The sequence below is a fragment of the Botrytis byssoidea genome, assembly GCF_014898295.1.
Source record: "Botrytis byssoidea strain MUCL 94 chromosome Unknown BBYS_023, whole genome shotgun sequence".
Lineage (NCBI taxonomy): Eukaryota > Fungi > Ascomycota > Leotiomycetes > Helotiales > Sclerotiniaceae > Botrytis > Botrytis byssoidea.
Window position 1 is genome coordinate 316,687 of NW_024065864.1, and position 21,921 is coordinate 338,607.

A 21,921-nucleotide genomic window follows, 5' to 3' on the forward strand; every position below is an offset into this window, starting at 1 on the left:
AAAGAGGGGTATTAGCAAGAGCGTTTTAGGTAATAAAGATCAACAACAATAGAAAATAGCTCAAACCAGATCATAAAAGTAATCAAATATAGCAACATTATCGGCTTTCACACGCAAATTATCAATGCAACGGAGATACCGACTTTTAAGACGTGTTGAATGCCTCTTGACAAAATTGCTAGTCCAGTTCTTTCCCACCTCTCTGCCTAGGATCTCTTCTGCAAGGTTTCTGACTATGCGGCTTGTAGGAGGGATAGATCTCTGTGTCAGCTTGTTGATTTGATCAATTAAAACCTCCTCCTGATCACTAGAAAGCGCTTGTTTCGTATCGGAGAGGAACTGTTTTCTCGAGGTGGTTTTACCTCTATGCCGCCGGGAGAGCGTGGATCGATCAATTTTGAAGAAATTAGCTGTCTGGGTGTATTTAGGAGCTTGAACCCCTTTCAAATGATCTAATGCAAGCTCTATACGAGCCTCTAAAGGCATATCATCGATGTTTGAAGCCATAATGTTGATATTTCCAAAGTCGTGCACGTAGTAGGGACGTGCACATAGTGGGGAAATCGGTTACGGTCGCTGGATTGATTACTTCGAAGCATACCACTTACTCACTCATGGATACCTACCTAGTTGGTAGGTACTTTTTATACGGTAATGCACATTTTTAATTCTACAATTCTTCCAGAATAATCGATTTAATACTGCTTACAATTATGCCTAAAAGTTGTTTATACTGTTGTGTCAAGATCTTATAGTTTTAGGCTGTTCTATCTACATCTCTTGAATAAAGTGGCCCATACTGTTGAAACGTATGTACCGAACGCTTTCTATCACACGCAGGCTGAACTATAATGTTACATACAAGTCATCAGGCAGTTGTATCTTCTGCTGCTTTCAATGCCATCGCAAACCTCGCTTTCAGATCACTAGCATCCTCAAGACCAACACTGATCCGAATGAGTTCCGCAGGTACACCAAATTGCGCCGCCCAATCCAGTTCCAAGTAATGAGCTAGGATCACATAAGGTGATGTTAATGTGAAGTTGGTTCCCAGACTTGGGCCTTTCGCAGTTTCAATCTTATCATAGAATGCGACTGCTTGAGGCATCTCTTTGAAGGTAAATGAAAGAAGGCCACCATATCCTCCGTTCGGTGTACGACAATCATCGTAGAAAGTTCTCGAGCTGTTGTATTTGGGGTAGTAAACCGACTTTACCAATGGATGGGTTCGAAGTATATCACATATAACTTCAGCATTGTCGTTGATTTTTTCAATGCGAGATACAAAGTGACGACTGTTCCGTTCCATGAACATGACATCTTCGGCCCAGTAGTTATCTTCATATTCTGTTTTAGCCACAGACTTCAAGGATTGATAGTACTTTCCACCAGTGTTAAAGATGGCACTTCCGCCCATGACGTTGCATTCTCCCGAGAAGATCTTCGTGAGACTGCTGACGACTATGTCTGCAAATGGTAAAACATGAACATTGATAAAATTTCCAATGGTCTCATCAACCACCACAGCAAAATCGTATTTATCTGCCAATGCCCGGATTCGTTTTAGATCCGGACAATTTAGCATTGGATTTCCAGGGAATTCACAAAATAGAGCGAGATATTTCTCTCCTGCTTTCAGTCTTTTCTCCAAATCATCTAGATCTTCGGAAGAGCCGTTGCCATAAAAGTTGCAGCCGGGGCCAAACTTTTCCAGGATTTTAAGAGTATCGACATATGGGAAACCGAAGGATATGCTTTTCAAAGAGCCTCTGGTTTTCAACAGCAGCTGGTGTGCGTTATAAATCGAGTTCATGCCGCAAGGATAAAGGTAAACATCGTCCTCGGAAAGCTCGGCGACTCCACGCATATTGGAGGCCATGTCTGTGCTTGGAGTCTCAGACAAATCAACTTCACCAACCAGGGATCCTGCGATCCGACGGCGAATTGCCGATCTTGCATTGTCCACGAAAGAAACGTCAAGATTTCGGCCAAAACGTTCCTCTAGAAACTGCGAGCTTTCCCGAGCCTCGGAGTTTATCGGCGATATAGGGGAGTGATGGCTGTCGCCCACACCTGAGCCGTTGTGGCTTTTAGATGTCTTGTCTATAGAGCCTTTCTGGTATCTTTTAGGACCTTTACATAGCTTGCCACCATCCTTAGGACTTGGCGGACTTGTCTTCTTCACTAGTAATCCTTCTTGGAAAAGAGTGTGGCAAAATTCAGCTCTTCTGCTAGAAACACCGTCTCCAGAATGCTGCCAGTATTGCTTCGCAATTGGGAACAATTCCTTAGCGAATAAAACAGCAGAAATAGAAGGCGAAATCTTAGTGAGGACTTCTGATGAGGTTTGATTACGCTCAAGGACTAAGTCGATTACACTAAGCTGATTTGGAGATATCGACTTGTCTCTTGAAAGCATAAATGCCACACAACTCCTAGCAGTCTTAGGCGATGGAAAGAGCATTGCCTGCTCATTTTGACTGCCATATGCTTTGACGATATCATCGGCGAATGCAACGATAAGTTTGTGAATGAAGAATCTGAGTCACGAGACCAGCCGGCGTCAGTTGAGTCAGAAAAATTGACGAAAGTTAAAGTAAACTGACCGAGGATATCCAGTGGTCAATTTCTCCAAAACCCTTTGGTCACCCTCTTCGTAACCAACATTGTCCTTCCAAGTTGGTAATGAAACACTTGTGGCCTAGAAGACTATTAGATATATGAATCATGTGAATTGCCTCACGAGAAAGGGGGTTTTCGCTATTGCTACTTCATAGCTACATTAAAAATAAAAGTCGAAATACTCACGTGTGGTGTCAAGGCAGGTACGGACTCTCCAAGTTCGATAACAGACATTTTGAGTTTCTGACGTGAGGACGGAGGGCTATGGTTGAAATAAATTAATAAATGTAGAAGTCCGTTTTTTTTGTAAATTTAACTTAAGAATCCCACTTGTAACGATGCGAAACAATTGTGCAATCAAAGATCGTATCCGCTATCGGAGATTCAGGATAAGAGGACTCTAAAATTTAAGCTTAAATTTAGTGGTTGGGGCTAAGACATTTCGCATCTTTTTTTGAAAAATATAATTCTAAAGACTCGTACGAAGAGAGAAGAGAGAAAATTGTCAACATTTGTGCATTAACAATATCACCATAATGGCACCTCTTACCACAAAACGACGCAAATTAGAACATACAAGTGATGATGAAGCTCCACAATCTCAAAGGCCAAAGGTAAAAGATGTCGACATGGAGAATGCTTCGGCAGATGAAGCCTCTTCATCTGATGATGCGGATGCAATTCAATCGAAACCCAAGCATGCGCTTGCGAAACGACGACACGATGACCAGGATGCTGCGCTATATTCTGGCGGTCTTTATAAGTCAAGTATGTTCAAACTTCAAGTAGATGAGCTGCTGAATGAAGTGCGACCAAATTATGAGAAGCGCGCTGCTGGAATAAAATCCGCATTACACCAGCTCAAAAATGCGATTGAAGGCATTGAAGATCATGAACCCCTTCTTGTAAGCTTTATCCCCAGTAATTAATCACTGCTAGTTGCTTATATACGTTTTATAGATTCCCGATGCCATTAAATTATTCTCCAAAACTCACAAAATTGCGATCCCCTTCCCTGATCCTAAACCCGACAACAATGCGGCCTACAAACTTGTATATTCGAAACCATCTGGTATCAATGTTGTTGGGAGTTATGCTCTGGGGACTATGGTCAAGTCCGAAAAACCTTTATGTGTCGATATGATTGTGAACATGCCGAAGTCACTTTTCCAAGAGAAAGACTATCTTAATTATAGATACTTCTACAAGAGGGCGTACTATTTGGCAACAATCGCGGCTGGACTTCGTACTTCAATGCCAGACTTGACATTGGAATATGATTTTTTAAATGGAAATAGCCTACATCCTATCCTAGTAGCTCGATGGAAAGCTAGCACAAAAGGGGATCCAAATTCGCGATTTGAGGTACATATCATACCTGCTGCTGCCCATGGCTGCTTTGCAGAGGCCAAGCTACGCCCTACAAAGAACTCGATTCGCCCTAAAGAAGGAGCGGATAACGATGCCACCACACCGGAGCCTTCACCATTTTACAATTCGTCCTTGAGCGCGGACTGTAACTTCGAATCATATCTTCAACTGCTCCATAATGCATCCAAGATATCGGAAGGTTTCAAAGATGCGTGTCTGCTTGGCAGAATTTGGCTTCGACAGAGAGGGTTTGGCAGTGCTATACCTCAGGGAGGGTTAGGACACTTTGAGTGGGCCGCTTTGACAGCCCTGCTGCTGAAAGGAGGTGGTCCCAGAGGACATAGCCTTTTATCTCCCGGATATAGCAGCTATCAAATGTTCAAGGCAGTAGTTCAATATTTATCGACCACTGATCTGATTAAAAAGCCAGTGCTTTACGAGGCACCAGATCTCCAGATTGCGAAATCTGACATCCCAGTATTCTACGATGGCCCAAGAGGCGTCAATATTCTGTACAAAATGACACCATTTTCATACGAATTACTGCGTGATGAAGCAAAAACTTCATTGACGATGCTCAATGACTCTACTTTTGATCAGTTCGAGGCAACATTCATCACAAAGGCCGATCAGATCCTGCAGAAATATGACTGCATCGTAAACATTCCTATCCCCGTCCAAAAAGATGGTGTGTCCAGTTGCGATCATAAGATTCATACCACCACTTTTGCAAACCGTGTATTCGCTACCTTGAAAGAGGGCTTGTCTGATAGGGTCAAGCTATTAGATATTAAGGCCATCGAAACAACCTCTTGGCCAATTAAGAGCTCGGGGCCGTCAACAAATAATGACCAGACGTTGAATCTTGCGGTTCTCTTTGACCCATCGAATATAAGTCGTCTCGTTGACCATGGTCCGCCCGCGGAAGATAAGAAGAAAGCATTAAAGTTTCAGAAGTTCTGGGGTGAGAAGGCCGAGCTGAGACGTTTCAAAGATGGAAGTATTCTTGAAAGTTTAGTCTGGTCGCCTGGTTCAACTTATTCCATCTTTGAAGATATTGTCACCTATCTTATAAAGCGACACTTTGGACCCGAGATAAGCAAGGGATTGAGTTTCATTGGCGAGGGTTTTGAGAAACTATTACCCTCGTATGGAAATAGCTCTAAAGCTTTTGAGGTCCTCAGACAGGCATACAATACTTTCGAGAAGGATATCAGAGATATGGAGAGTCTGCCGTTGCAATTGAAACAACTTTCCGCAGTAGATCCACAATTGCGATCTTCGTCGATTGACCTTCCCTTATTTGCACCTAGACAGCCTTTAAATGTCCCAGCAGATGTGCTGATTCAGTTTGAGGGATCTGGTAGGTGGCCCGATGATGTTGTTGCCATCCAAAGAACTAAGATTGCTTTTCTTCTCAAGATCGGCGAGCTTTTGGTCGAGTCTAACGATGCCATAATCACGAGACTTGGCATAGAGAATGAAGATCAATCACTGCAGAACTGTGCTTTCTTGGATGTGTTTTATCCATCGGGCGCCACGTTTCGCCTTCGAATTCACAATGAGCGAGAGCAAACGCTTCTTGAGCGCCAGGTCAAAGATAAGTCCAGTGATAATCGATCGCGAGAAGATGCAGCTTCAGCACTTTCCATCTATAAAAGGTTTAATATCCAGCTCCCATTGCATACGCAATCGATATCAACACATTGTACTCGATTCCCTCTTCTATCACCGACCATTCGTCTTGTTAAGAAATGGTTTGACCGCCACATGCTTTCTGATCATGTCAGTGGTGAGCTTATCGAGCTTTTGGCAGCTCGAGCTTTTCTACAACCTTATCCGTGGAAGGCGCCATCGAGTGCTATGTCTGGATTTTTACGCACTTTGCTCTTCCTTTCGAAATGGGATTGGCGCTCCACTCCACTAATCGTAGACTTCACCGGTACGATGACAGATAAAGATGTTTCCACCTTGAATACCAGGCTGGAGGCATGGCGAAAAATTGATCCAGGCATGAATCGCACTGTTGTGTTTGCAGCATCGAATCATGACACAACCGGAACCGCTTTCACTGACAAGGGGCCCTCTAAAATGGTAGCCGCAAGAATGACCGCTCTTGCGCGATCAGCTTGCAAAGTCGTCAAAGACCAAGGGTTGAACTTGGATACCAGATCACTTTTTGCAACATCCACAAATGACTATAATTTTGTCATTCACTTGAATCCTAAGGCTGCCGGTACCTCGAAAGCAAAGGATTCACATCGCTTCAAGAATCTTGAGGTGCAGTCAGAGTTGAACATTGATAAAGTCGACTATCAACCCCTTCAAATGTTCAGCGAAGAATTGGAGAATCTATACGGTGGAAGCATTGTCTTTTTCCGTAGTGCAACAGATATCTCTCGAATTGGAGGACTATGGAATCCGCAAACGAATGTATCTAGAGCTTTCAAAGTGAACTTGGCATATGCAGTAAAACCTGAAGAGAACGATGGGGATGACGAAGAAGCGAAGAATGTCAAAATCAACCAGTCAGCGATGTTGGCGGAGATCGCTCGTTTGGGGGGTGATATGGTGTCTAGGATAGAAGTTCATTAAAGGAAGACGCTTTGAATACTCCAAGGACATGTAATGTAAGAAGATAAAAATCTCTTAGATGATACCCAAGTATAGAATGATGGTCATATTGTAAGGGTTTACATGGTCTTGAGCAATAGCCATTGATGCTGATTGGATAATTGAGCCCATTAGGTACAATACAAATGAAGAATGATCATTTTGAAACCCATTTCCCATCGAACGATGTGACTTGCAAATAAGGAGAACTTGAGAAATCTTCGCCAGTAATGGAGAATTTCCTTCTTTGAAAAATGCCAGGTCGAGTGACTCTTAGCAGTCGCAAGACAAGCAGTCTGCCTTACCTACGTAGTATTTCCATTCTACGTTTCAATCACCACAAATTAAAGACTTACAATAGAGAAGCTTTAAACTCTGGTATGAAGCGTCGAAGCTTCTTTTTGAATTCAAACTAAGATAAAATCATGTAACGTCAACATTTAAAACTGATTGGACTCAATGAGCCATTCGGGTCAATTCAAATGTGGAAAAGTAAAGTTCACCGGGGATTACCAGTCAACTACAGAGCTCACCGGGAGCTGATCTGGCCCAAGCATTTTCTAATCCGCACCTTCAGCCTTACACTCACTCGCTTAAAAAAAAGTTCAGGTGGGGGTAAAAAAGTTATGGCGGGGCAATCAATCTATCGGTGGAAGATTTTACATATCATTCTTTAATTTACATAACTCTTTACTCAAGCGGTTCATACTCTAGTTATTCTTTCTTAAACTTTTGTTGCATATTAGTGATAACTCGTGTCACAATGCCACCATATGATAGCGACTCTTCTGGAGGTGAGGAAGAAGACTACACAGAAACCAATGTTTTACTTGGTTATGCCGGGAAAGAACCTCAAGATGATACAATCAGTTATTTAGGTGGTGAGCCTGTAAGTTCTCCCCTGGACAATTCTTCGAAAATCACGAAACCTACAGTTTATTCCACTTCAATTGCCATTTGAAAAACAACTAACACTTACTTCAGTCTTGGATTGACCCTTCCACGCCTCCATCCGCCGCTCTCGCAAAATGCAAAATCTGCAACGACCTCATGGTTCTCATCCTCCAACTGAACGCCGATCTCCCCTCTCACTTCCCCGATCATGAACGCCGTCTATACATCCTAACATGTCGCCGAAAAACATGTCGGAGAAAGGAAGGAAGTGTTCGCGCATTGCGCGGTACACGAATTGCTGAACCTGCAAGTAAGCCAAGATCAAGAGAACCGGAGAAAGAAAAACCAAAGTCAGAGCCCACAAAGCCAGCAGCTAGGATAGGAGAGAGTTTATTTGGAGCCAAGCCATCAACATCCGGAAATCCATTCGCAACGGGCTCAAATCCCTTTTCTACACCATCAGGCGGCAGCACACCTTCAAATCCTTTCGCAGCTGCTGGCCTAGCTACCTCTGAACTCGCTGCAAAACCCCCTCAAACCCCAGAACCTACATCTTCAGAAACCACAAAGGACACTCTTCCAAAAACCTTTGCATCTGCCCTCTCCCTCAACAATCCACAATCTCAACCAGCGACTCAAACCCCTCCACCCAACGAACCATGGCCTACAACCAACCTCCCAGCACCGTATCCCCTTTACTACCTCGTAGATGCCGACTATGAGACCCTCGATAAGGAGCCCTTGCCCCCACCACCTCAAGCTACCATCGTAGACGACACGCCCGACTCATCATCTGGCGGAAAGGAAGACAAGGAGATTTTTGAATCAACGCACGACACGACTTTCCAGAAATTCGCCGATCGTCTTTCCCAAAATCCTGAACAAGTAATCCGTTATGAATTCCGTGGATCTCCTCTTCTTTACTCTAAAACAGATTCTGTGGGAAAGATCTTTGCGGATGCTGGGAAGGGAAATGAGAAGGTTAAAGTTAGTAATGGCAGTGGAAACTGGAAGATACCGCGCTGTGCGAATTGCGGGGCCGGGAGAGTATTTGAAGTACAGGTAACACCCCATGCGATCATGGAGTTGGAAAGGGAGGAAAAGGGCCTGGATGGGATGGATTGGGGGACGGTAATTTTAGGGGTTTGTGAAAAGGATTGTGTGCCCAGCTGGGTGGAAGGTGGAAAGACGGGATACGTAGAAGAATGGGCGGGAGTGCAATGGGAAGAGTTAGGCGGGAAGAAATAGGAGACGAGTCGAGGTTGTTCAGACGTCATAAATACATAGTCATTATTGCGAATACCATATGAGAAATGAAGCATAGTTTGGGGCTTTGACTTTTTTTATTTCATTTGGCTACTTGCATCAGATTTCGCGTGCGTTTTACAGTGAAGCAAAATTTCACGCTGCAGCTACTATCTATGCGACGTCTAGAAGCCAGCCACTCCTCTCGAGATCCTCGTCATCGAGGGAGATGCAAAACAGATAGAGAGTAGGCATCTTTTCCCGTTCCTCAAGGACACCCTGATATAACGCCAACCTCCAACCCATTATCCCTTTGCATACAAGCATATCTCATAATTACTAACCCCTGCACACCTAAGCAGGTTGTTCATAAGCTCTCTTGATTACCCTCGAGAATTGCTCCATCTTGACATTTTCCCTGACCACGGTTCCCTTGGCCTCATTCTCCTTGTTTAATGGTACAATGACAGCGCCATTTTCAATAGTCCATCCACATACCTCCTTGATGAATTTCTCAAAGGCTTCACCGTTCATTCCGAGCCAGTTCTCGAGCTCTGAACTAGCTACTTCGCGCACGGATTGGGAAATCGTCGAGGCGATGCGGATGCGGACCAGCTCTTCGAAACCACTTACATCGGCAATGAGATCGGCGTATAAATCATCGGAATCAAGGGTTGACCAGAATTGGCTGTAGTTTGCGGAGGAGAGGAGGGTGTTGAGAACTGCGAGCTTTTGTACGGCTTCGGAAAGAGGAGCGTCTCCTGCTGCGGGGAGAGATGATGAGGCTGAGATAGGTGTAAGGATGTGGGGTGGAAGGAGGTGGAGAGCGAGGCTGAAGTCTGGGGAGGGGAAGACGGTAAGGGACTTGACGAGAATGTTGGTTATGGTTTCGTCTTTGGTGAGGTGGGGGTTGAATTGGTAACTGTGGTTTTGGTATGATACATTAGTTACGAATTCCAATTGATATTTTGCGACAGTTTAAAGAATAATGTATATCGTGTCTTTCAGATAGAGCTAATAATAAACTTCATGAAATGGAGGGATTCATTCTCCAAAGTTTCAGGTAATAGGGAACGTTAAACGTTCATTCATCATTTAGACATAGTAAATCTTCTCTTTCTCGAGTATGGGATTCATTGAGCGTATGTGTCAAGAGCTTTAAGCTCCTACTCTTCCCCTCATTCTTCCACCCAACCAAAAAGAGAAGCAATTGTAGACGGAACAAAAAAAAGATTCCCAACTCACAGTTTCAGAAGCGCCAAATTAGCATAGCAGTCATAGGTCTTCTCCTCACACTGCAGCGTTACATATTCTTGGAAAATATTTGTTGTTTCGGGGTTATAACGATCGAGTCCGTTGAGGATAGCATCGATGTGTTCAGGCCTGTCTGGCGCATAATCAAAAGGGACACCCATATTTATCGTATCGTGGGTATGTGTGAAGAATGAAAAGAGGAGGTGGGGTGTTGGTGGAGAGACGGTGAGGTGGGAGAAAAAATTGGCTTGGTCGTCCAAAGAAAGAAGAAGGAAGTTGAAAGAAACTTGAGGTTTTAGGATATTGCTGTTGCTCGTTAGGGCTGCTGTGTGAAGATTTTGCCGACGCTAGTGGGGTGTTGGTGCCTTAGGTTGTCGGAATGAAATTGAGGAACTCAATAGTTTCCCGTCTCGTCTCCTCAGTCTAGATCTTCCATCACCTTTTGTTTCCAAAGTGTAAGTATAGTTTCGGAGAATCAAAATAACGATTTGTCACGGAAACGCACGACTAAATTTATTCATACACTCATTCAGATAGAGTTGACTCTATCTATCTATCTATCTACACAAAACAAAATACGAAGAATATACATGAAATCTCCTCGGAACTATTCAACTATAAATAACTAATATCGTATGTGGTGATCTTTACTCCATGAATCAATAAGTATGTTGTGGTGGTTGCCTTTCTTTCTCTCCCTCGCCTGGGATAGACACCCCGTTTCCCAGATTGAAATGGGTTTCTTCTATTGTACAAGTCTTCTCCCGTCTTCTCATCCTACATTCCCTGAATATAAACACACAATCGCATATTCGCTACATCGCTCAAGATTGCAAATGCCAATTAACTCCAGTTCCAGTCCATACTAAACGAATGGTACGTGGACTCCCAATGGTATATTTTGGTTACACTCCCAAGGTCCATCCCATAAAAGAAAGTCATATTCATCTTCATCTTCATTGCCATCGTCATCTAGCTTTTCCAACCCCTCCCTTACTACTTATGGCACTCATCGGGCTAACATTATCTGCATTTCTCCTCGAATCCCATTGTTGATTCATGTTTCCATTCATACCATAAAACCCTTGGCTAGCCAGACTGCTCGGTCCGCTCCCTATATCTGGACCTGGATCCCCCCATTCACCCATTGATGTTCTACTGCTGTATTTGCTTTCATAAGTACCTTGACTTGCTACTCTCGTGTCGCTGCTCACAAAGTTTTGGATTGGCACTACTGGCGCCTGACCCGGCTTAAATGTGGGCATCGTTAATGGATCGGGATACAAATCGGAACCACATTCAAACACTGCAGGGCTATTTGATTTTGGGACATTGTTTGCCAACATTGGTAACCATAGCTCTGGTCGCTCGAGGTCAAAGGGGTCAGATCGCCCAGCCATTCTACGTGTATTGTTGATGTTGGAAGCTGTAGAGTATAATGTATCACGAAAGCTTTCTGTACTGGGTGCTATACTCGAGGGATACCGTGATACATTACTGATGCTTGGAGTGCGATATGCAGCCGGCCCATAGACACTGCTAGGTGCATTCTTATGACCTCGAGTAGTACTGTCTAATGACTCGCCACGAGAACGGCGGACGTCGCTGATATATGTACTGGTCCTCGGAATAGCAGGACCAGGCCGAGAAATAGAATCCCATTTGTTCGGGTCCGCAAATGGATTGGTATTCAAGTTTCTTGAAGCAGGATCCGCGAACGGATCTTGTGGAATACCGAAGTCTAACCCCAAACTACCGAACATTTGTCCAGAGCCCGAATTTGAAGAAAGAGAAAGACGGCGACGCTCAGCTTTCATTAATAAATTACGATCATCCATGTCCATCAGATTACCAAAGTCCTGCCTTTCCGACATTCCGCGTGCCATTGCAAAAGGATCCTGTTCCTCTTTCTGAGTTTTTCGAAATACACCTTTAACTTTATTCGAGAAGTCATCTGCTCGATCTTTTGCAGCGTAGTGCAATGCATGTGCGGATGCCGAAGAGTTGTTCCTGCTATGATATGGAATTGGACCTTCAAAGAATTGTGAGTTCCCTCTATCAAGATTCACAGTTGGCTTATTTCCTGGCTGAACATGATTCTTAAGAGTAGAACCTATGCCAGCTAAACCTGCGCCAAAGTTTGTCGCAGCACCCCCTATCTGTGCTTTAAAGTTTGTACCTCGACCCGCTGATCCTACGGAATCATCATAGATATCGTAATACTGGCCTTGTGCCTTCTTATCAATATCATAGAACTGGTCTTGAGTTCCGTTTGTCAGAGGTGTGAGGAGAGAATTTCTTTTTGACTTTCTTCTTCTCCTACAGCAGAATATGATCAATCCTATTAATGCAAGGAAACCGATTCCGCCTAGTATTCCCCCAATTACAGGTGCAGTCATGAGACGACCCAACGAAGAAATTCCACCAGCAGCTGTAGACTCAACCGATTGCGTTGAAGATGCTGTTGCGCTTACGACTGAAGTTGCATGACCGACACTGGGATCGTGGGATGCGGGATCATGGCTTGCAGGATCATGACTGGATGTAGCTGTAGTACTTATCTGACTTTGAGCAATTGCTATTGAAGTACTTGATGACTCAGTTGGCGTCGTACCTTTAGACGCTGGGCTAGGTGATGTTGTCGTACTGATACTTGTTGAAGTTGTTTGAGTTTGGGATGCACTTGAGGTGGTAGCTACTGGGGTTGGTGCAGGTGGAGGTGGAGGTGGAGGTGGCGGTGGGGTTGGTGGAGTTGGTTTTGGTTCAACTGCACTCGTAGTCGTACTTGACGATTGTACCACTGGTCCTCCCACGGCAACAGCCACCGGTGAGCTCGCGACTGCTGGGACCACACTCACCGGAGTTGAGGTTGGTTGCGGAGTTTGAATGGCACTCTCCGGAGTTGATGTTGAAGTCGAAGTCGAACTTGAGGAGATAGACGTAGACGAAGAAGAAGACGAAGAAGAAGACGAAGAAGAAGAGGTAGATGTTGAAACTGGAACTGGAACTGCAGCTGTGATTGCTGATGATACTGTATTGGCCGTCCTCGGGACAGCAGTACATCTCACACCATTTATTGAAGTAATTGAAAATCCTGCCGGCAGGTTTGCGCTCGTCGACATCTTGTCGAATAAAAAAAAGCGACACCCAGTCGCTACAAATGAATGTATTGAATCAGCCTTTAAGGAGATTTGTTTGAATATTGGCTCTTCGGCCCTTCAGGTTAATTTCATAATGGTACTCTATATCTTGTCGACGACCAGAGATCGGCAATTAACGATGAAAATGCAAAGTAGAAAATAACAAGAACAAATTGAAAATTTACGAAAGCTTCAGGTACAATAGCATAATGAGTAACAATTCTTACTCACCAGAAAAAACGGTTGAAAGACTACTATTTTCTTTTGTTACACTGGGGAGGGGAGGGGTTAGATGTTGCAAATCTGATACACGGTTTGTTTTACGCTCTGGCCTTCTTGAGCACTCGCTTCCCAATCGATCGAACATTTCACACTAAAGCGGTAAGAACACCCCGTAAGCACAATAAGTAAAGGCCTTGCCGCTGCTAATTGGGACAAGTGGTTGAGTTAAATGATGTAGATGTCGAATTGGAAATCAATGAAAGTGATTGAAAAGGCTTCGATTCAATCTAATTCTCTAGGCGTCATTGGACAATCAAGAAAGATTTAAATGAAATGATACTATTCACGTTTATGCCTCCCCTCGTTTCCCTCCCCCTCCCCCCCCTGTGTGGGGTGACAATAGAGTTATAGAAAAGGCTAAATTAGTTGATAGGGATAAGGATAGGATAGGCTAGGCTACCAAATCCGTTCGTTTCTCAAGGGCCAAGGCGTAAGACTGAGGTTGTCTAATATCAAATTAAGTTGTCTGCTGCCAATTGTGCTGCCAATTGTAGGACTCAAGCCTCTAGCAGTCGACTAGCCCTGACTACCTACCCGAGTTAGTCGTGTTTCCGGAAAAATTAGATTAAATGGCGGGAATTGTCACATTTTTGTTGGTGGTATGGTGTCATCACGATCCAAGGGGAGGGGGAGGGGAGGGCGAGGAAGAGTGATGGAAAGTTACTTCCTGCAAGCGAGAGGGCTATTGTAGTACTGATGATCCCAACGATTTCATAATCGACTCCTTCGAGGTTGTATTCCTACAAAAAGAGACAAACGCCCCCACTTGGCGGTGAATATTAATATATCTTCATTTCGATTTAATCTAATTTGTTTCCTTTTGAAAACTGACAAGACTTGAATTACCAACTATTCAATCATCCGGTGTTGGGCAGTTGAGTGAGAGTTGATGAGAGTTAGAAATTCAAATATGGGTTCTACAGGATAGACATCTTTCCGAGTCTTATCCGCACACTCACTATCAGAAGCTTCTCAATACACTTTTGAGTTATGATGTTATACAAAATGCATATGTGCTTTATCATACTCTATCACCCGGTATATGAGCATGCCGAGCCTAAAGACTTCGTTCCTTTAATAGTACCTGCATACAACGATTTCCACGAGCTTCCACCACCAAGAATGTGACAAGAGGATATAAGAGTCTTTCGCTTCACTTCATCCCAAGAATGGAACAAGATGAACAGATCCGGAAGTTCGCATTGCCTGCCTTTACGTTTGGCTTACCACGTTTTCTTGTTTGAGCCTCAGTAATCCTCTCTTGGCAACTTATTCTTCCACATATGTGATATATCCACTATTCCCTCATCCTGAACCTAATTCTCTCCATCTTGTTTCTGTTCTAGTTATGCTTATCGACTCCGTTGTGGAATCGACTGCTATGACCCTACACCATACCTACAACGGTATTAGTCGAGAAACCAACACATGGTCGGAAGTATCAAATTGATTGAAGCACCGCAGTAAACAAAACTGTCACAATGGAAACTTAAGCATTTTAAAGTTGTATGGTAGGTCATACTCGTTTTGTGCCATAACAGGCTTTATTATGGTGTGACGTCTAGAAGGGCCACTTTTCACTCTACACGGCAATCTTCTGGTCCGCGTATGAGGATCGTGTAGTACAGTATAGTATTTAGGTAGTGAACGGCATTGTTCTATTTGTTCAATGGAATGTTACAAGACATGGTCGGTTAGAAGCCAGGTCCTACAGATGCTGTTGATCTGGACCAAATGATATGATATGCAGCACAAAGGAAGTTCGCAGAATGTATCTGAGCAGAACAGATTTCCAGTATCATTGCCGGCGGTACTACTTCATTAGCATGTTGTGTATAAATATACTGACTGGTGCAAAGTGAACAAGCGGAATACCCGGGGCTTGAACGGCGATGCTTTGCCAGATATGATGATAGTTTGAATGAAGAAGGTTGGCATACTTGAGTAAGAATAGATACCTCTGTGAGATAATCTGGGCTCAAATCCACCAAAGAGCATGATCTTCAACCCAAAATATGAATAACTAGGTACCTAGGTAGTAGATTAGCTGCAAATTACAATTGATGTATAAAATTCACTACCTAGGCATGAAAGAAGAGGTTTCCAAACTCAAGTCTCGAACTCTAGGTATTTGCCTGTTTGTACGTATATGATCTATGCCTTTCCAGTATCGTTGACGGCCATCAATATCATATCACATCACATCACATTCGCAGGAACTGGTACTCGTTACTCGTGCTAGTCCTTCTATTTGAGTAAATCACTCTTTCAACTTTGTTTGTCCTTGTACATATTCCGCAAAGGACAAGGTCAGCAACGGTATACTCATATCATTGGTTCACCAGGTTTATAATTACAAGTAAGGTTACTCGAGTACATCATCCACTATAATCAAGCAATTGATTGGAAGAGAAGCAAATTGAGAAACGACAACATATGGCATATGCATAATTCACGCGACTTTGCCCCAGCATCGACCGAGGGTACTTTCTCCATAACAATCAATCAAGCAACATCGCAGCGGAAGAAGAGACTTCACACCAGAAGTATCTCCCTCAATTGTCAGTCATATTCATATTCACGTCAAAATATATCAATCAACATTCTGGTATCGAATATATTAATAACACATCTTTGGGATATACCAATTCTTCCGCACTCGGATTCTACGAGGGGTTTGCATTGATTGATTGATTAATTAATCGTTCTTAAAGGGTGGGTGAGAATCAAAGCTCCGGACAATAACCCTTCAGAATATCAAAAGATAATATCCGGGGAAAGGGAAGAACGTCGCTGTCATCATCATCATAATCATCATCATCACCATCATTATGTTCGGTAATTTTGCAAGTTTTGGTAAGCACTGAAATATATTTCTACTCCTCGAATACACTTTTTATAATTCAAGATCGAGCTTTTCCTTGTGCCTGCCTATCTTCTTAAGCTTTCCATACTGAGCTCAAGATTGTACCAAAATCTCTATGAGGTCTGGATAGGAGTCTCAATTCCAAATGTATAATCTCCAGCCTTAGTCATGTGGTCCTCTATCCATGGTCCTAATGAGATATTCATTATACCCCCGATAGAAGCTACCGTCACCCCGTTTGATACCTCTCCGCCGGGGTCATGGTAATCACTGCGTGTCTGAAAGTCTTCAGAGTTTCATGGATCACTACTACATTGATAATGAGCATTCATATTATTGATCATCTCATGAAACCGTTGCAAACTTATACAAGCTCTTTTCATTCGTTTTCATTCCGTTTCATCTTTTTATTTTATCCTACACCCATCCTATTTAGCCGTCTAGGCATTTCACAACGTCCATACCATCATCCAAGTTTCCCATGAAATAGGGCGAGACAGGATCCATGTTCAGAAAAGCTCAATATTCTGACTCTTTCACAGCACCGCAACCTACCACAGCTGATGGTAAGCCTCGGACCATCCCACCACCAACTCCACTCACGTTCCCTTCAAGTACACCCCAATCGCTGGAGCATGTTTCTTCGGACGATGTACCCCTAGTCACGTTTCTTCAGACAATTCATCGGCTAACGGATATAAAATTATCCCATTTCGAAAGGCTGGGTATTCACGTCGTCCCAAATGTATCCCCTCAGGAGTTGTTACCCGATCCTTCCTTCCTTCCCCCGGATGAAGAATGGACAAATATCTCCGAGGAAGATTTAGAAGATGCAACTACAGCAAGTAAAAATCTTCTAAGTAATGGCAATAAAGGTCCTGGAGTGAAAGCTTATCTGGACCGCCGAAGGGAGCTTTCGATTGACAATACAGCTGCTTTTCGCACTGTCCGTAGAATTCCCCAAATAAAAGGCACACCAGCAGCTCGCCTAGGCAATGCGTATGAATTCTACAAGAATTTGGAAGTCTTTTCGGGCTACTGGGTTGACACTTCTCTACCAAAAATCACCACCCCACCTTCTGACGCTGCCGAACATGTTGCTGAGAATCAAAACGGGGTAACCGAAGAAGGTGAAGCTGCAATCCCGCTCCACCAACAAACCCACGTTCGGACTGGCACTGGTTCCCAGCTTCCTCACGAATTCCGTCAAGGTCTTACGACTTCCTTCGTAAAACTTGTCGCCTACGACTTCGGCTGTAACGTTTCGTTTCCACGTGTCGAACCTCGTCTCCACATTCATCCACCAAAGTCAGAATCCATATTCCCTCCATCTCAGTTTTCCGCTATGGGTATCACTATGATATACCGTTCTCCTACCGACCGAAACTCCTCTCGCGCAGGAATTCTTGAAGGACCCTTAGCAGCTCTCTCATGTCGGTCGTCAACATCATTCAGCACTCCCCTCGACTCTAACCTAGATCTTGCTCGTGAAGTAATCACGATTCTGCTCACGGCCCAACAACGGAATCGTGAAGGAAAATCTGAAAAGCCCTTTGGTGAGGGAAAATGGTGGACTAGTGTTCCTCGCTGGGGCGGTGGGAAAGGTGGTCCTATTGGCAAAGAAATCGAAGCAACCTCTTCTAGCTCTTCATCCGCCTCTTCATCTTCAGGAGACAAATCTATCATGTCTGAGATCAAATCCAAAATCACTTCTTCTTCGTCAGAAGATAAATCCCTTATGTCCGATATCAAATCTAAAATCGGCGGTATAAATTCCCTCCCTTCTCTTCAATCCATCACTTCGGAAAGACGCCCCCCGCAGAAGAAACCCCGCACAACGCGTCAAGGTGGCCAATCTCAGATGTACGAAAATTACCGCAAAATGGTGCCCCCGACCAGCACGTGGGACAAAAAGGTACGTTACATGGCAATTGGCAAACCGGGTGGTGTAGGAGGGGATTGGGACGAGGTGTTCTTGGTTAGCTCTTTGAATCATCATATCAGTTTTCTGAGGGGAAGGGTTGGGAAGGAGATTCTAGAGGTTCTGGATGGAGAAAGGGATGGAAAAGGGGGATATGAGAGAACAGTGATTTGGAGGACGAAGTGGTATGATTTGTTCAAGGGGGAAGATAGGGTGGAGGCTATGCGTGTCATCTGGGGAATAATGGCTTGGGGAATGAGGGGTGAGGAAGTCGGAGAGGGAAAGATGGACGGAGAAGGAGAAGAGAAAATGGACATGGGTAAGTAAGTGAATGGGGATTTGGAAAGAGAATACTATGCGTGAGGGATCTTTTAGTAGATAGATTCGGATTTGGGCTGAGTGAGTTGTTTTTGCATATTCTGAAGCGTGCTTGAACGCGGATGAATGGAATTGAATGGATATCGAAAGCGAGCTAGCGAGGGATGATCGGAAATTGGAGAGATAAAAGGACGAATGATCCAACGGGTGAATGGATGAAGAGTACATACACGCATACTGTAGATAGACGAGCATAAAAATCAAAGTGAGCTTATTTATGAGGATGATTACATTTTGTCATAAACTGATCACAGATACTTGCTGAATAATCGAAGTGGATGAATGCAGGACAGGACGTATCCGGCATGGAGTTTTCACGATTTGAACTAGACAAGTTAGACAGGTAGGTAGAAATATGTGTGTTGATCAACACGCTATGACACGATACCTAGTTTTAACTTCTATGCAAAACCAAGTGAATGTCCAACATGGCTCTCGAAATCAGAGATATGAGTGTGGGAAGGAGAAGGAGTATATATGCATGCTTGTATTAAGACCTCTTGATCAGAAAATCAATATATAAACAAATCAATGAGAGAAAACAGGATATACACTTCACACGCGCGCCCAGTTGCTTGTGCTTCTCGGGAGCGTAGTGCTGTTCAGGATGGAAAGCAGGTAGGTGTATGGAGGCATGAATGATGCGGTTTAATTTCATCTGTTTATTGGCTTTCCAGTCTACATTTATAAAACCATTCTGGCGATCCTTTGTATGGAGTATAACTACTGTCGGCTGTTCTCTAACCTCACTCTGAGCACATTCTTATGTTCTGAGCCGGAAATCCCTCAAACATCACAAGAGGAACCTCGCGAGGATGCATTATTTTTGTTAATTTATGTCGACGTTGTTACGTTGGATTCGAAGAGATATAGATAGTGTTCGTTTCTTGTATATCTTCCTATTGTGTATCGGATGAGAGATCAATCGCATCGTGCGCCAAATTCCCTTCTTGTGCGTTGAATCAAAGGAATTTGCTGCTGCAACGCTATATCTTTTATTCATCAACGCTTGAATGCGTTGAATTGTGTTGCATCGATATTTTATTTATTCATGTGAAGTGCCAATGCGTCCTGAATGAGCGAAAGCTGAGTCAGTGGAAGATATAAGAATTAGCAAGTGAACATTATACCTGATTTTTATATGGTGATAAGAGAGCTTACTGATGTTGTGTTTTAGTTGTTAGATTCTTGATACGGCTTGAGACTTTGAGGTCCAGCATTCGAGAATTCTGAACTCGTCAGTCGAAATAACCGTTCAAGCGCTGCAAATGATACAATATTACTCGAACTCGTTAGAATTAGTGTAGATAGAAAGTATCTAAGTAGTGATGAAGCAATTATTTCCAGTATTAGATGTTGCTTGTAGAATCTGTATCTGGCTTTGGATCATACGGGTATCTGGGCGTTGAGAAAACAACTGTACCGAGAAGACTACGCCAGACGTTTCAACGAGAGCTAGATGCGTTTAATTTACTCAGCTATTATCATTCATAAATGAGATAGTCAGTGCAAGTCATAATAGGAATTCACCCAAGTCCTATTGCTGCATAGTCTTTATGAAACGAGTGGACAATGCCGCAAACGATCGAAGCGCCTATACTTCATAACTTACACTTGAGTTTTAGTTTATCTTTCTACCAAAGCCGGTATGCAACTTTATGCGGGTGTCGAATTTGCCTGGGATTATGGAAGTTATCACACTGAAGCGTGTTGTTGAGAACAACATCCTGCAACGCGTACGGATGTGACTTGAGGAACTTATTACATCGATGTTCTAGAGCCTTGTTGTACTTCAAGCGACCCTATCAGCTGCTGCTACTACGTTAATGTTATAGGTTCTCTTAGAACGCTCGTACTGCGTTAGAAAGGGGGATGGATGACGCTCAATTGGAGTCCAATCAACGAGTATACTTGATAAGAGGCACATTGCAGCCCAACAGGTAAGAATTCGTGGCCACTGAGTGGAGATATCCAGAGTTACACTGCGGTTTATTGGTCAGGGGAAGCCTCCCGCTGGTCAAGATCTCGGGGTAAATACCATGATCAACGGTGGTGCTACTGCATTCAGTCCGGAAAGAACGACGGGACTCATACTTGCTCGTACTTTTCGTGCCCCCTGTATTCAAGTACCAGAGTGTTTCTCTCGTGTTTGAGTAGAAACGATGTCTTGAATGATCCACGAACAGCTTGCATCGTATTGGTTGATGTATGCAATGTTATCATATTATATGCTGACGAATTCAGCCACGCTAGCTAGTGTTTGGCTCGATGCCCTTGATACGTGCTGTCAGTAACAGGTGTCGATGCTACAATGATTTAGCCCCGTAAGCTTGTACGTGAAAGTTCAGAATGCTGTGGAACTTTCTCAATCGAGCGAAATTGTCTGCGATATAACTCAGTATCGCGCACAAGTTGATAGATAACAGTTCATCCGAGGAATTCAAACCACGTTGGAAGCATAGGATAAGAATCGAAGCTCGAAGTAAAGCATGCACCACCCTAGTCATCACCAGCTCACTATGCGTGCTTGCTGGCACCTGGCAATATACATTTACCAATATTTGCATGCCTCCCTTCCTATTCAGCATGTACCATGTAAACTTGCATAGAATATGATAATTCTATCAGCATTGTGTGATTGGTCACCACGAGTGCAGGGTGGCAAATCAGTTAACCTGTAAATTCCCAGTACGTCCTCGGGACCCCACAGTGTGAAACTTCACAGCAGCATAGGGGCACCGGAAATTGCTATCTGGTAATGTATTCGGCGACCTGAGCTTGCCCAAACATTCTGGGGACCCGCTGTCAAGATTAGCATTGTGGCGGCGAAATTTCACCTTCCCACGAAATCTGAAAGTGATAGTATCTGGAAGCATGGGATGTGAATACCTATTTTGTGATAAAAGTTGTTGGAAAACAAGACACAAACGAGGATGATTGATATTGATATGTGTCTTAAAATTCGAGAAGCACATTGATCAAGTGGAGGTAGGTCCATGCTCAACCAGAAGAACCTTGCCCTGCGCATCATCCCTACTCTGCACAATCGACTGGTGGGAGCCTCAACCTCAATTTGATCAAAGAGCCGGCTCATAGGGCTGGGGCTGGTGAGCAATATTACACAAAAACCCACACATCAATGTCACGTAGCAATGTTTGATAAAGTGAGTTGGCGCCAAGGTTCTAGCTGACGTGATAGATGAAGAATAAGAACACAAGAGCTACCAAAGTAAGTTCAACGCCTGTACATAGCCACATGCCGCATGCTTGCATGCTCGGTAATAGATCTGGAGTTAACATTGAAACGTGGGAAAGAAGATTCTGACAGCAGATAA

At 43.7% G+C, this 21,921-nt stretch overlaps 6 protein-coding genes across 6 annotated transcripts; 3 read left to right on the forward strand and 3 right to left on the reverse strand.

Moving 5' to 3' along the window:
• Nucleotides 1–868: 868 nt before the first annotated feature.
• On the reverse strand, nt 869–2,856 carry EAE97_009709 (uncharacterized protein; the record flags this gene model as incomplete). The annotated part of the gene is made up of 3 exons (XM_038880224.1): nt 869–2,540; nt 2,607–2,701; nt 2,809–2,856. 3 exons carry the CDS (start codon nt 2,854–2,856, stop codon nt 869–871), a joined length of 1,815 nt encoding a protein of 604 aa, XP_038728930.1.
• A 302-nt stretch (nt 2,857–3,158) lies between these two features.
• Nucleotides 3,159–6,588, forward strand: EAE97_009710 (uncharacterized protein; the record flags this gene model as incomplete). The annotated part of the gene is made up of 2 exons (XM_038880225.1): nt 3,159–3,527; nt 3,583–6,588. 2 exons carry the CDS (start codon nt 3,159–3,161, stop codon nt 6,586–6,588), a joined length of 3,375 nt encoding a protein of 1,124 aa, XP_038728931.1.
• Nucleotides 6,589–7,369: 781 nt separating this feature from the next.
• Nucleotides 7,370–8,748, forward strand: EAE97_009711 (uncharacterized protein; the record flags this gene model as incomplete). Its single annotated transcript, XM_038880226.1, has 2 exons — nt 7,370–7,495; nt 7,591–8,748. The coding sequence occupies 2 exons, from the start codon at nt 7,370–7,372 to the stop codon at nt 8,746–8,748; spliced, it is 1,284 nt and encodes a 427-aa protein (XP_038728932.1).
• Nucleotides 8,749–8,824: 76 nt separating this feature from the next.
• EAE97_009712 (uncharacterized protein) lies at nt 8,825–10,160 on the reverse strand (the record flags this gene model as incomplete). Its single annotated transcript, XM_038880227.1, has 2 exons — nt 8,825–9,667; nt 9,991–10,160. The coding sequence occupies 2 exons, from the start codon at nt 10,158–10,160 to the stop codon at nt 9,100–9,102; spliced, it is 738 nt and encodes a 245-aa protein (XP_038728933.1). The 3' UTR covers nt 8,825–9,099.
• An 807-nt stretch (nt 10,161–10,967) lies between these two features.
• On the reverse strand, nt 10,968–13,121 carry EAE97_009713 (uncharacterized protein; the record flags this gene model as incomplete). Its single annotated transcript, XM_038880228.1, has 1 exon — nt 10,968–13,121. The coding sequence occupies one exon, from the start codon at nt 13,119–13,121 to the stop codon at nt 10,968–10,970; it is 2,154 nt and encodes a 717-aa protein (XP_038728934.1).
• Nucleotides 13,122–16,252: 3,131 nt separating this feature from the next.
• On the forward strand, nt 16,253–18,535 carry EAE97_009714 (uncharacterized protein; the record flags this gene model as incomplete). Its single annotated transcript, XM_038880229.1, has 2 exons — nt 16,253–16,277; nt 16,830–18,535. 2 exons carry the CDS (start codon nt 16,253–16,255, stop codon nt 18,533–18,535), a joined length of 1,731 nt encoding a protein of 576 aa, XP_038728935.1.
• Between the last annotated feature and the right edge of the window lie 3,386 nt (nt 18,536–21,921).